Source organism: Carcharhinus amblyrhynchos, chromosome 1, assembly GCF_965287045.1.
Source record: "Carcharhinus amblyrhynchos chromosome 1, sCarAmb.v2.hapA, whole genome shotgun sequence".
Lineage (NCBI taxonomy): Eukaryota > Metazoa > Chordata > Chondrichthyes > Carcharhiniformes > Carcharhinidae > Carcharhinus > Carcharhinus amblyrhynchos.
The window spans coordinates 127,416,978-127,431,898 of record NC_137324.1 but is presented as its reverse complement, the minus strand read 5'-3'; the positions used below and the strand labels follow the sequence as shown (position 1 = coordinate 127,431,898).

General features: G+C 45.5%; 1 protein-coding gene across 4 annotated transcripts in view; it reads left to right on the top strand.

Moving 5' to 3' along the window:
* afap1 (actin filament associated protein 1) overlaps window positions 1-14,921 on the top strand; it is a 243,103-nt gene that overhangs the window by 179,856 nt on the left and 48,326 nt on the right. For all 4 annotated transcript variants that reach the window (XM_080192292.1, XM_080192272.1, XM_080192282.1 and 1 more), the window contains 2 exons: window positions 4,707-4,856; window positions 9,337-9,548. In XM_080192292.1, coding sequence (XP_080048418.1) covers window positions 4,707-4,856; window positions 9,337-9,548 — 362 coding nt within the window. The remainder of the gene's footprint in view (window positions 1-4,706; window positions 4,857-9,336; window positions 9,549-14,921) is intronic.

The window sequence follows — 14,921 nt, the reverse complement described above, 5'->3', positions numbered from 1 at the left end:
TAATTCCCCAGCCAGTTCCATAACCCGTTATTTCCCACGTATCATCCATCTGATCCATGGCCTTTGGAACTGCCGTGCCAACTCAATGCCAACCCATGTTTTCCAAGCAAAATGACCCCTCACGCCAACTCATGCCCCTACCATGTCTATTCACTCAGTGTGCACTATGTATAGAACAAATGAATCCTATAGTAACAATGGCATATGTGGAAATGGTCAGAAAAATTGCTCATTCACAAACATTTTGAAAAATAAATTGTTGTTGCAAACCTATAAAAATGTTAATGAAACAAATCAACGTGGTATCAATAACAGACCTCCAATCAATGACAGACCCAGTGGCAGGACAGACCCAGCAAAGGTGGTGGCTCAGTGGTATACAGTCGGGAGAGAGTTGCCCTCGGGGTCCTGAACATCAACTCCAGACCACATGAAGTCACATGGCTTCAGGTTAAACATGAGCAAGGAAACCTCTTACTGGTTACTACGTACCACCATCCTTCGGCTGATAAATCGGTATTCCTCCATGTTGAACAACATTTGGAAGAAGCAGTGAGGGTGGCAAGGGTGCAAAATGTACTCTGAGTGGGGGATTTCAGTGTCCACCACCAAGACTGGCTTGGCAGCAGCACTATTGATCAAGCTGGTTGGGTCCTAAAGGATATAACTGCTAGACTGGGTCTGCAGCAGGTAGTGAGGGAACCAACAAGAGGAAATAACATCATTGACCTCATCCTTACCAATCTGCCAGCTGCAGATGCATCTGTCCATGACAGTATCGGCAAGAGTGACCACCACACAGTCCTTGTGGAGACGTAGTCCCACCTTCACATTGAGAATACCCTCCATCGTGTTGTGTGGCACTATTGTGCTAAATGGGACAGACTTCGAACTGATCTAGAAACTCAAAGCTGCACATCCATGAGGCGCTGTGGACCGTCAACAGCAATGGACTTGTACTCCAGCACAATCTGCAACCTCATGAACCGACATATCCCCCATTCAACCATTACCATTAATCCAAGGGATCAATCCTGATTCAATGGAGAGTGCAGGGGGGCATGCCAGGAGTAGCACCAGGCATACCTAAAAATGAGGTGTCAAACAGGACTACTTGCATACCAAACGGTAAAAACACCAAGTGATAGAGCTAAGCGATCCCACAATCAGCGGATCAGATCCAAGCTCTGCAGTCCTTCCACATCCAGTCGTGAATGGCGGTGGACAATTAATCAACTCACTGGAGAAGGAGGCTTCACAAATATCCACATCCTAAATGATGGAGGACCCCAGCATATCAGTGCAAAAAATAAGGCTGAAGTAATTGCAACAATCTTCAGCCAGAATGCTGATGATCCAAGTTAGCCTTCTCCAATGCTCCCCAGCATCTCAGTTGCCAGCCTCCAGCCAATTCGATTCACTCCTTGTGATATCAAGAAATGGTTGGAGGCACTGGATACTGTAAAGACAATGGGTACTCATAAGAGTCCGGCAGTAGTACTGAAGACTGATGCTGCAGAACTCGCTGCTCTCCTAGCCAAGCTCTTCCAGTACAGTTACAACACTGGCATCTACCCAATAATATGGACAATGTGGTATGTCCTATACACAAAAAGCAGAACAAATCGAACCTGGCCAATTACCACCCAATCAGTTTACTCTCGATCATCAGTAAAGAGATGGAAGGGGATCATCAATGGTGCTATCAAGCAGCATCTGCTCAGCAATAACCTGCTCAGTGACACCCAGTTTGGGTTTTGCCAGGGTCACTCAGCTCCTGACCTCATTACAGCCTTGGTTCAAAAGAACTGAATTGCAGAGGTGAGATGAGAGTGACAGCCTTTAATATCAAGGTGCATTAGACTGAGTGTGGCATCGAGGAGCCTTCGCAAAATTGGAATCAGTGAATATCAGGATGCAACTCTCCGCTGGTTGGGAGTCATACTTGGTACAAAGGAAGATGATTGTAGAGGGTCAGTCATTTCAGCTCCAGGACATCTCTGCAGGAGTGCCTCAGTGTAATGTCCTAGGCCTAACAATCTTCAGCTGCTTCATTAATGACCTTCACTCCGTCGTGGGGATGTTCGCCGATGATTGTGCAATGTTCAGCACCATTCACGACTCCTCAGTTGCTGAAGCCATCCATGTTCAAATATAACAAGATCTGGATAATATCCAGGCTTGGGCTGACAAGTGGCAAGTAACATTTGCGCCATCCAAATGCTAGGCAATGACCATCACCAATAAGAGACACTCTAACCACCGCCCCTTGACATTCAGTGGTGTAACTATCACTGAATCCCCCGCTGTCAACATCCTTGGATTACCATTGACCAGAAACTCAACTGGGCTCATCAGATAAACAGCTGCTCCAGGAGTAGGTCAGAAGCTCAGAATATTGTGGCAAGTAACTCACCTCCTGACTCCCCAAAGCCTATCCACCATCTAAAGGCACAAGTCAGGAGTGTGATGGAATATTCCCCACTTGCCTGGGTGCAGCTCCAACAACATTCATGAAGCTTGACACCATCCAGGACAAAGCAGCTCGCTTGATTGGCGCCGCATCTACAAACATTCAATTGCTCACCACCTACGCTCAGTGACAGCAATGTTTACTATCTAAAAGATGCATTGCAGCAATTCACCAAAGATCCTTAGACAGCACCTTCCAAACCCTCGACCACTTACATCTAGAAAGACGAGGGTAGCAGATACATGGGAACACCACCACCTACAAGTTCCTCTCCAAGCCACTCACCTGACTTGGAAATATATCGCCGTTCCGCGTGGATATATCGCGTGGATAGAGGATTGGCTGTCAAATAGGAGGCAGAGAGTGGGGGTAATGGGTGCTATTTGGATTGGCGGTTGGTGACTTGTGGAGTGCCCCAGGGGTCGGTGCTGGGGCCTCAGCTATTTACCATTTATGTAGATGATCTGGAGGAGGGAACCGAGTGTATGGTGTCGAAATTTGCTGATGACACCAAGATTGGTGGAACGGCAAATTGTGCGGAGGGTGTGGAGAGTCTGTAGAAGGATCTAGAAAGGCTGGGCGAATGGGCCAGGAAATGGCAAATGGAATTTAATGTTGGCAAGTGCGAGGTGGTCCACTTTGGTAGGAATAATGGTAGGAAGGACTATTACTTGCGTGGCGAAAAACTGCAGCAGGCGACGGTGCAGAGGGACCTCGGGGTCCTTGTGCATGAGTCGCAAAAACCCAGCCTGCAGGTGCAGCAGGTGGTCAGGAAGGCTAATGGGATGCTGGCCTTCATAGCGAGGGGGATTGAATATAAAAGTAGGGAGGTCTTGCTGCGGCTGTATAGGGCATTGGTGAGGCCGCAGCTGGAGTACTGTGTGCAGTTTTGGTCGCCGTACTTACGCAAGGATATTTTGGCCTTGGAGGGAGTGCAGAGGAGGTTTACTAGGCTGATACCGGAGTTGAGGGGGTTGAGCTGTGAGGAGAGGCTGAATAAACTAGGCTTGTACTCGTTAGAGTTTAGAAGAATGAGGGGAGATCTCATTGAGACATATAAGATGATGAATGGGATGGATAGGATAAAGGTGGAGAGACTCTTCCCGCTCAGAAAGGACAGTAGGACTAGGGGGCACAGCCTCAAGATAAAGGGGGGGCGGTTTAGAACGGAGTTGAGGAGGAACTTCTTCACTGAAAGGGTGGTGAATCTCTGGAATTCTCTGCCCGTTGAAGTGGTGGAGGCTACCTCGCTAAATATTTTTAAGACGCGGGTTGATGGGTTTTTGATAAGCGAGGGAATTAAGGGTCATGGGGAGAGGGCGGGAATGTGGAACTGAGCCACGACAGATCAGCCATGATCTTATTGAATGGCGGGGCAGGCTCGAAGGGCTAGATGGCCTACTCCTGCTCCTATTTCTTATGTTCTTCTGTTCCTTCGCAGTCGCTGGGTCAAAATCCTGGAATTCCCTCCCTAATGGCATTGTGGGTCAACCCACAGAACATCGACTGCAGCGATTCAAAAAGGCAGTTCACCTGTACCTTCTCAAGAGCAACTAGGGATGGGCAATAAATGCTGGCCAGCCAGTGACACCCATGTCCCACGAATGAATAAAAAAAAATTCAGTATTAATCAACAAAAAATGTAAAATATCAATCTGTACTCATTTGCTCAAATCATGTTCTAAGCAAAGTTATTATGAATAAATTTGGCCCTTGGCCATAGGTTTTTTTTAAGCATTTGTTCATGGCTATCATTGTACTTTTAATTCCAAATTTTTATTGAATTCAAATTTTACAATCTGCCACGGTGGGATTTGAACCCAGGTCCCTGGAGCATTAGCCTGGGTCTCTGGATTATAAGTCCAGCAACAAATCTACAATGCCATTGCCTCCCCACAAGTAGAGCACGTAATATTGGAACAGCCACCTGTTGTACATTTCTGTTGAACATAGTGGCTGAATCAATATTATCCATTTTACACTATCAACCAAAATATAAATGAATCAGTTGATTGCAAAATGAAGACTTTTGGCCCGGTATTCTGATTAGCCTGCTGCAATTGGAGTGGAACACACACAGCTGTCCAAATTGAAGAATGCCAACCCTACCATAAATTGGGGTGACAGAAACATTAGATAGTTTGGCACAGCCTGTAGCATGAAATGTGAACCACATGTACTATCTTGATAATAATATCCTGATGGTGAAATCTGCATTTGTTTCATCAAACAGGAAAAGGGAAGAAAAATGCAAAGGCTGAGCCAAAAGGGGCTGTGGGCAAGGTCACTGGAAAGAAAATTACCAGGATCATTGGTCTGGGAAAAAAGAAGCCATCAACAGATGAACAGACCTCTTCTGCTGAAGAAGACATCCCGACCTGTGGTATGTTTCATCTTGTTCTTGGTAGAGGTTATTTAAGTCTTGATAGCTTCAGGGCTTCAAAAAAGTACCTAACACAATGGCCAGGATTGAGTAGCACTGTGGCCTTTAGCAGGAGGTTGGTCATGAGCCTCCCAGGCCCTTTTTTCAGAGTAATCAATCATAGAACATAGAACATAGAATACTACAGCACAAACAGGCCCTTCGGCCCACGAGTTGCGCCGATCACATCAACACCTACCAACCTACAGACCTATCTATAACCCTCAATCTCATTAAACCCCATATACTCATCCAGAAGTCTTTTAAAAGACCCCAGCGAGTTCGCCTCCACCACCACTGACGGCAGCCGATTCCATTCACTCACCACCCTCTGAGTGAAAAACTTACCCCTAACATCACTTCTGAACTTCCCTCCCTGCACCTTAAATCTGTGTCCTCTCATAGCAACCATTTCAACCCGGGGAAATAGCCTCTGAGAGTCCACCCTATCTATTCCTCTCAACATTTTGTAAACTTCTATCAGGTCGCCTCTCAACCTTCGTCTCTCCAGGGAAAAGAGTCCCAGCTCCCTCAACCTAACTTCATAAGGCATGCCTCCCAGTCCAGGCAACATCCTTGTAAATCTCCTCTGTACCCTCTCAATAGCTTCTACATCTTTCCTATAGTGAGGCGACCAGAACTGCGCACAATACTCTAAATGAGGCCTGACAAGGGTCTTATAAAGTTGCAGCATTACCTCCCGACTCCTAAACTCAATCCCTCGATTAATGAAGGCCAGTACACCATACGCCTTCTTGACCACCTCCTCCACCTGCGAGGCCGATTTAAGAGTCCTGTGGACCCGGACCCCAAGATCCTTCTGCTCTTCAACACTACTCAGACTTCTGCCCTTGATAGTGTACTCGTTCATCCCGTTGGTTCTGCCAAAATGGACGACTACACATTTATCTGCGTTGAAGTCCATCTGCCACTTCTCCGCCCAGTCCTGCATCCTATCTATGTCCTGCTGCAACTTTTGCCATCCTTCCAGACCATCCACAACACCACCGACCTTAGTGTCATCAGCGAACTTACTTACCCATCCCTCCACTTCCTCATCCAGGTCATTTATGAAAATGACAAACAACAAGGGTCCCAGAACAGATCCTTGAGGCACTCCGCTGGTGACTGACCTCCATTCAGAAAAAGCCCCATCCACAACCACTCTCTGCCTTCTGCAGGCAAGCCCGTTCTGAATCCACAAGGCCAAAGGCCCTTGGATCCCATGCCCTCTCACCTTCTCAAGAAGTCTTGCATGGGGGACCTTATCAAACGCCTTGCTGAAGTCCATGTACACTACGTCCAAGGCACTTCCTTCGTCAATGTGTTCAGTCACATTATCGAAGAACTCAACTAGGCTTGTAAGGCACGACCTGCCCTTGACAAATCCATGGTGACTATTCCTGATCATGTCAAACCTCTCCAAATGTTCGTAAATCTTGTCCCTCAGAAGCCTCTCTATCAGCTTACCAACCACTGAGGTCAGACTCACCGGTCGGTAATTTCCCGGGCTATCTCTGTTCCCTTTCTTGAAAATAGGAACTACATCCGCAATCCTCCAATCCTCCGGAACCTCTCCCGTCTCCATTGACGACGCAAAGATCATCGCCAGGGGCTCTGCAATCTCTTCCCTCGCCTCCCACAGTATCCTGGGGTACATCCCATCTGGTCCAGGCGACTTATCTACCTTGATAGAATTCAAAAGTTCCAACACATCCTCCTCCTTAATATTCACGTACTCAATCTTTTCCATCTGCCGCAAATCCATAACAAAATCTCCCAGATCAGCTTCCACTGAGAATACTGAGGCGAAGTACTCGTTAAGCACCTCTGCCATTTCTTCTGGTTCCACACAAACCTTTCCCCCCTCACCTTTTATAGGTCCTATCCCTTCTCTTCTTATCCTTTTACCTTTCACATATTTATAGAAGGCCTTGGGATTCTCCTTAATCTTACCCGCCAAGGTCTTCTCATGACCCCTTCTGGCTCTCCTAATTTCCCTTTTAAGTTCCTTCTTACAGTCCTTATACTCCTCAAGATCTTTAACCTCTCCTAATTCCCTGAACCTCTTGTACACCTTCCTTTTCCTCCTGACTAGGTTCAACACAGCCTTCATGCACCACGGTTCCCGCGACCTACCAAAACCCCCTTGTCTCATCGGAACGTTGTCATTCAGAGCTCCAGACACACATTCCTTGAATATCTGCCACCTTCCTTTGGTACTTTTCCCTAAGAACGCCTCCTTCCAGTTTATTTGTCCAAGTAACTTCCTGACTTCTTCGTATCTCCCCTTACCCCAGACAAACACCTTCCTAGCCTGCCTGATCCTATCTCGTTCCAATGCAATTGTGAAGGAGATAGAATTATGGTCACCATTTCCAAGATGCTCTCCTACCGAAAGATCCATCACCTGCCCTGGTTCATTCGCCAGTACCAGGTCAAGTACAGCCTCTCCCCTCGTAGGCTTATCCACATACTGTGTCAGGAAACCTTCCTGAACACACCTAACAAACTCCTCCCCATCCAAACCCCTTACCCTAGGGATATTCCAGTCGATGTTTGGGAAATTGAAGTCTCCCATCACGACAACTCTGTTATTAAAACATCTCTCCAGAATCTGTTTCCCTATCTGCACCTCAACTTCCCTGTCACTATTGGGCAGCCTATAGAATACACCCAGCAAAGTTTTCGACCCTTTGCTGTTTGTAACTTCCACCCACAGAGATTCTGTAGACAGTCCCTCCACAACATCCTCTTTCTCTGCAGCCATGACACTGTCCCTGATCAACAGTGCCACTCCACCACCCCTTCTGCCACCCTCCCTGTCCTTCCTGAAGCACCTGAAGCCTGGCACCTGAAGTACCCAGTCCTGTCCCTGAGACATCCAAGTCTCCGTAATGGCCACCACATCACAATCCCAAACAGCAATCCACGCCCTAAGCTCATCTACCTTATTCACTACACTCCTTGCATTAAAATATATACACTTCAGCCCCTCAGTCTGGGCATTTCCCATCTCCACCGCCTGTCTAACCTCCCTCCCATACTGCCTGCGGTCCTCCCCTACCTGGGAGCGAACCTCCTCCGTCCCAGTTTCCCCATCACAGTTCCCTCCCCCCATCCTTTCTAGTTTAAAGTCCCCCCGGTAGCCTTAGCCAGTCTTCCCGCCAAGACATTAGTCCCCCTGGTATTTAAGTGCCACCCGTCCTTACTATACAGGTCCCACCTACCCCTAAAGAGGTCCCAGTGATCTAGGAACCGAAATCCCTGCCCTCTACACCAATCACTCGCCAGAAATCGGCACAGAGCTGATTAGCATATTGAAACCTGAATTTCAATACACTGGGTAGTGCCAAGGGTTGGGGTCAGAGGGAGAGGGGCATACTGGAGTGGGGGGGTGCTATTGGGCGGGGGGGGGAGCCTCTGTCACTCTGCAATGGGATCAGTGGGAGAGGGAAGAGGGCGATGGAGGGGAGAGGGTGTCAGAGCTGGTGGGTGGACATTGGTGGGGGGGAGGGTCAGGGCTGATATATTGGGAGGGAGAGTGGGGCTGGCCCAGAGGAGGTCTGGTAGGCCAACGATCGGTGGGAGGTGTTCGGGAAGGCTGGCGATTGCGGGAGAATGGCTTTGGGAGGCCTGTGATCAGGAGAGGGGTGCACAATTAGGTCCAGGCTTCGGGGATAAACAGGAGGCCAACGATTGGGAGACTGGCAATGTGGAATGGGGGGTCGGGGGGGGGGTGCAGTACACAGAGATCAGCGCATGTTCGGTGGACTGCTCTCCACTCTGCTGCCGTCCTCTCAAGTGAGATGAGGCCTGGCCCTCACTTGCCAACATGAATCCCTCTGAGGCATTCCCCGATGCACAATGTTAAAGATTCTTTCAGGTAAGTACCCCTGAAAAAGGGGGTGGGTAAATGAGAGACTTTCCTGCCCATTGGACACTTCGTTTTTTTTAAGGAGAACCCCAGTCAATATTTTTATATTTGAGTATTTCAGTTAAATTTTACAAGTAAAACTTATGCTTTGTTTTACTTTTCAAGGCCCATGTATTGCAACAATCAACCGACATCATGCGACTATCCCTATCATTCACAAAGTTACAACAAGTGATCGGAAAAATCCTTGAATGTTCATTGAAACCATTAATTATAGATTGCCCACTTTAGCAGAGGGCATCATATAGATTTGGTCATATACCAGTTGTATGATTTTAAAGTACATGTTATTGATGAACAATTTGTGCAATGCAATGTAAAAGAAAAACCCTGCATTTAGGATATTTTACCTACCAGGTTCCTTTTCATCTCTGGTGTTTTCATCTCAGGAGTTTTGAAAATAAAGAAACTGAAAGAGTTCTATCTTGAGAGAACCAGATGTGGTGATGTAAGTGTGTGGATGTAGAGGTATGAGCATTTTTTCTCCTACCCTGATTTTTCTAGGCTATCTGAATGTGCTGTCTAACAATCGATGGAGGGAACGTTGGTGCAGGGTGAAAGATAACAAGCTGATCCTCCACAAAGATAGGACTGACCTGAAAATTCACATGGCTTCTATTCCACTACGCGGATGTGAGATCATTCCAGGCCTGGATTCCAAACACCCATTGGCATTCCGTTTGCTTAGGAATGGACAGGAAGTGGCAGTTTTAGAGGTGCAGTATTCCCACATTCAACAAACTGGTGACTTGGTATCATTGAATTAGTATCATTTTTCAGTATCTATTTATTTCAATAATAATCAAACACATATGAAAATGATGCTGTCCTTGACAGATAAAGTGTTTTTACAGCAACTTATATTTACATAGCGCCATTAACATCATGAAACAGCCCAATGTGCTTATAAACAAAGTATGAAACTGAGCAAAGTAAGAAGATCGGGTCAGATTATTTTAAAGAGTGTCTTTAAGGGGGAAAGTGAGATAGGGAATTCCAGAGCTTGGGGCCTAGGCGACTGGAGGCACAGCCACCAGTGGTGGAGAAATTACAATTGGAAATGCACAAAAGGCCAGAATTAAAGGAGCGCAGATATCTTGAAGGGTTGCAGGTTTAAGGAGGTTACAGAGATAGGGACAGGTGAGGCCAAGGAGGGATTTGAAAGCGAGATTAAGAATTTTTAAATTAATACATTACTTGACCAGGAGCCAGGATAGGTCAGCAGGCACAGGTGATAACTGAACTGGAATTGGTGTAAATTAAGATGTGGGCAGCAACATTTTGGAGTTTATAGAAGGTGGAATACAGAAGAAGAACTAGGCGTGTGTTAGAATAGCTCAGTCTAGGGGTAAAGAAGGCATGAAAAAGGGTTTCAACTGTTGAACTGAGAAAGGAATAAAGTTGATGTTATTGTGTTGGAAATGGGTGGTCTTAGTGATGGCATATGAGTTTGGAAGCTCATCTGAGGATCAAAAGTGACAGCAAAGTTGCAAACAGACTAGCTAATCTTAGATTCTTGCCAGGAAGAGGGATGGAATTGGTAGCTATGAATGGAGTTTAGAGCAAGGGCCAAAAACAATGGCGTCAGTCTTCCCAGTATTTAATTGGAGGAAATTTCTGCTCATCCACTGCTGGATGTTGGGTGAGCAGTCTGACAATTTAGCAACAGTGAAGGAGTCAAGAGAGGTGGCAGTGAGGTAGAGCACGTTGTGTTCATTATAATTGGGAAAATTGACACAGTACTTTTGGATTATGTCACTGAGAGGCAGCATGTGAAAAAGACATGGGGTTGGGGTGTGGCAAGGATAGATCTTTGGGGGTCACCAGGGTAATGGTGTGAGCATAGGAAGAGAGGTCTTTGTAAGTGATTCTCTGGCTACAGTCAGATAAGAATGAAACGCATATGAAAGCAGTTTCACCCAGCTGGACAAGAGAAGGGAGGTATTAGGAAAAATGTTATGGTCACTTGTGTCAAAGTCTGTACACAGGTCGAGAAGGAAAAAGAGAGAAAGTTTGTCACAGTCATATTGGATGTCATTTGTAACTTTGAAAAGAGCTGTGGCAAGGGAGGAATCCGGACTGGAGTGATTCAAACATGAAGTTCTAGGAAAGATGGAGTGGATCTGGGAGGCAACAACATGTTCAAGGACTCTGGAAAGGAAAGGGAGTTTGGAGATGGGAAAATAGTTTGCAAGGATGGATTTGGTTTTGGGAGAGCTGGGCTGGTGGCTGATTTTGAGGAGAGAGGAACAAAACCTGAAAGGATAGAGAATAGGAGAATAACTATAGGAAGATGCAACTTCAGGGCTAGGGCAGGGAGGAGCATTAAAGAATTGAGGCAATTCCTAAACAAACCAATAGCAGGAGGAGCACAATTCAATTGTGAGTTCAGTACCAACTGCAGTATTTAGCACCAAAAGCGCTGGATGGAGGAATTGTAATGCAAGTTAATGGTATAAGACCATTGCTTTAGTGGATGTTCAACGTGCTCAACTTTTTGAATTGATATTTTAAATCAAAGAAACCTATGAATCGAAAGCATCATAAAACTGCTGAGGGTGGAGTGATGTCAGGGTGGGATGCAGGAGGAACAAATGGTGTTTCATTCTATTCAGTACTGCTCTACAAAAAATATTGTTTGCTCTTCAGTTTAAAACATGACTCAGCAGTCCACATACTTTTGCCATTGAAGCTGGAAGAAAATTCCACATTTATAAGAATACAACTCTTTCTGCTTGTGTTCAGAGGTGCTGCTTTGTCTCAAACTTCCAGACTTGCAAGTGTGAATATAAATACAAATGATCTCTGTAACTATGTTAACTGTGTTTCAGCTTCTTATCACTGGGCTTGTGGCTTTAGCCCAAGGAATGTTTATGTAGTACACAGAAAGTGACCATATGCTTGTTCCAAGAATCAAACATGAAGAAGATTACTCATTTAACCGCAGTCAAATAGTAATAAAAAATACATATGTTTCAAAGTTAACTATTGGTGGCCAATACTAGATAGGAATAATTTTATTTTAGTTATTTTGCCAGAATGGATTATTTCCATTAAAAAAGGAAGATTCCCTGGCCTCTCTGTAGCATGTTTCTTGATGTGGGAGGCAGTGTGCCATTTGCTGGAGGTTGGGTCTTTTGGCCTCACTGCTTTCAATGGGATTTCACATTGACTGCACCACATACTGCCAGGAAATCCCTGGTGCCAGCGTGCCATTAGCGGGACCAGAAGACCCCGGCATGGATAGCCAAAGGACTCCGGCCAAGGTTTATTTCATAAAAGCTGCCCACAAAGATTTTTGTTAGCTGTCTCCAGCTTTCACAAAGTGAAATTTTGTCTGTTCCTCATTTTTTAAAAAATCCCCATTTGTTACATTATATTGCTCACTCGTTACTGCCAAGTATTGTGCTCTCTGACTAATAACCTGCATTTTTGAATTTCCTGTGATTTGGCACTTCTGATTGAGATCTGCAGGACAATACTACTGCTTCCCTTTCTGCTTTTCCTCTTCAAACTTCACTGAGGCTGCCTCCTAGAAGTGCCCTGATATTGCTTTTCTTTTGTAATGTTGTGACTGGATGGACACCTTTACGTATTATTTTTCAACAACAATACAAACAGAGGCCTTGCAAAGCACCATTCAAGTTTTCGTTTTTTGTCTCATGGGAAAATACCACATAAACACAGTAACCAGCAAAGTAACATTCAGAAAATGCATTTAAGCACAAATTTAATAACTTAGCAAGCCAGTGTGAGTTTACTTCCCTCCTCATTACGATACAAGTGATTGCGATATCATATTGGCATGATCTGTATAATAAACAGACTTTTCAATAACAATCAGCTATATCAGTGGTTTTCAAACTTTTTTCTCCGGTGCCCCACTTTTATCAAAGGACTGTCCCTGACGACCCAGGGAAGGGAATGACGTATGAGGAGTATTTGAGGACTCTAGGTCTGTACTTGATGGAGTTTAGAGGATGAGGGGGGTTCTCATTGAAACTTACAGAATACTGAAAGGCCTGGATAGCGTAAACATGGAGAAGATGTTTTCATTGTAGGAGAGACTAGGATCCGAGGGCACAGCTTCAGAATAAAGGAACAATCCTTTCGAACTGCGATGTGGAGGAATTTCTTCAGCCAGAGTGTGGTGAATCTATGGAATTCATTGCCACAGAAGGCTGTGCAGCCAGGTGTTTGAGTGTATTTAAGACAGAGATAGGTTCTTAATTGATGAAGATATTCATCAGCTATTTACCATTTAATTGATGAAGATAGTCATCAGCTATTTACCATTTACGTAGATGATCTGGAGGAGGGAACCGAGTGTAGGGTGTCAAAATTTGCTGATGACACCAAGATTGGTGGAACGGCAAATTGCGCGGAGGGTGTGGAGAATCTACAGAAGGATCTAGATAGGCTGGGCAAATGGGCCAGGAACTGGCAAATGGAATTTAATGTTGGCAAGTGCGAGGTGGTCCACTTTGGTAGGAAGGATTATTACTTACGTGGCGAAAAACTGCAGCAGGCGACGGTGCAGAGGGACCTCGGGGTCCTTGTGCATGAGTCGCAAAAACCCAGCTTGCAGGTGCAGCAGGTGGTCAGGAAGGCAAATGGGATGCTGGCCTTCATAGCGAGGGGGATTGAATATAAAAGTAGGGAGGTCTTGCTGCGGCAGTATAGGGCATTGGTGAGGCCGCAGCTGGAGTACTGTGTGCAGTTTTGGTCGCCGTACTTACGCAAGGATATTTTGGCCTTGGAGGGAGTGCAGAGGAGGTTTACTAGGCTGATGCCAGAGTTGAGGGGGTTGAGCTATGAGGAGAGGCTGAATAAACTAGGCTTGTACTCATTAGAGTTTAGAAGAATGAGGGGAGATCTCATTGAGGCATATAAGATGATGAATGGGATGGATAGGATAAAGGTGGAGAGACTCTTCCCGCTCAGAAAGGACAGTAGGACTAGGGGGCACAGCCTCAAGATAAAGGTGGGGCGGTTTAGAACGGAGTTGAGGAAGAACTTCTTCACTGAAAGGGTGGTGAATCTCTGGAATTCTCTGCCCGTTGAAGTGTTGGAGGCTACCTCGCTAAATATTTTTAAGACGCGGGTTGATGGGTTTTTGATAAGCGAGGGGATTAAGGGTTATGGGGAGAGGGCAGGAATGTGGAACTGAGCCACGACAGATCAGCCATGATCTTATTGAATGGCGGGGCAGGCTCGAAGGGTTAGATGGCCTACTCCTGCTCCTATTTCTTATGTAAGATCAAAGGTTATGGGGTTTAGAAACTTATCAACCGTGATTGAATGGCAGAGCAGACTCAATGAGCCAAATGGCTTAATTCTGCTCCTATGTCATGTGGTCTTATGGAAAGAAATTTGGCACCAAGTGCCCATACAGGGTGTGCTGACCTCTTTATTCTTGCCTCATATGGCCATACACTGTATAGCAGTGAGAATTTACCCAGAGAGAGAACAGGAAAAAAGGTCAGGCGATCTTTGACAACCCATTTTTTAACATCCCACGACCTACCCGCGGGCCACGACCCCCACTTTGAAAAACACTGAGCTACATGATGCAAGAGAATCATTTCTTTTTTCCACTCAGCAAGTCTATTCATGTAAGAACAAATGTAACAAGAGCTTGAGCTCAAAAATCTTTTAAGTTAATTTGTCTTGCTGCCAAATATAGAAGCAGTCATCTGACTTGAAGAATTGAATCCTTGTTCAGCACAAGGCAATTTACAGGGCAATGATGATAGACGTGTTTAAGTGTATGAAATGATGGGACCGGGTAGTTAGGAACATCATATTTCCAGTAGCTGAGGGGTCTAGAACAAAGAACACAGATACCAAGATTGATCTAAGTGATTTACCATAGACAGTGAGAGAAGTTTTTTTCACAGAGAGCTGTGGTGCTCTGCACTCTTCCATGGCTGGCAGTTGAGGCCAAAACTATATCAGCTTTTAAGATTAGATTGGATAAATGGATGACAGGAAGTGGAAACAGACAGGTGAATCTGATAAATCTGATGAAGGTAATGCATGTAATTCATGCAAACACCAAAATGCAATGGTTAAGTCAAATGGCTTAT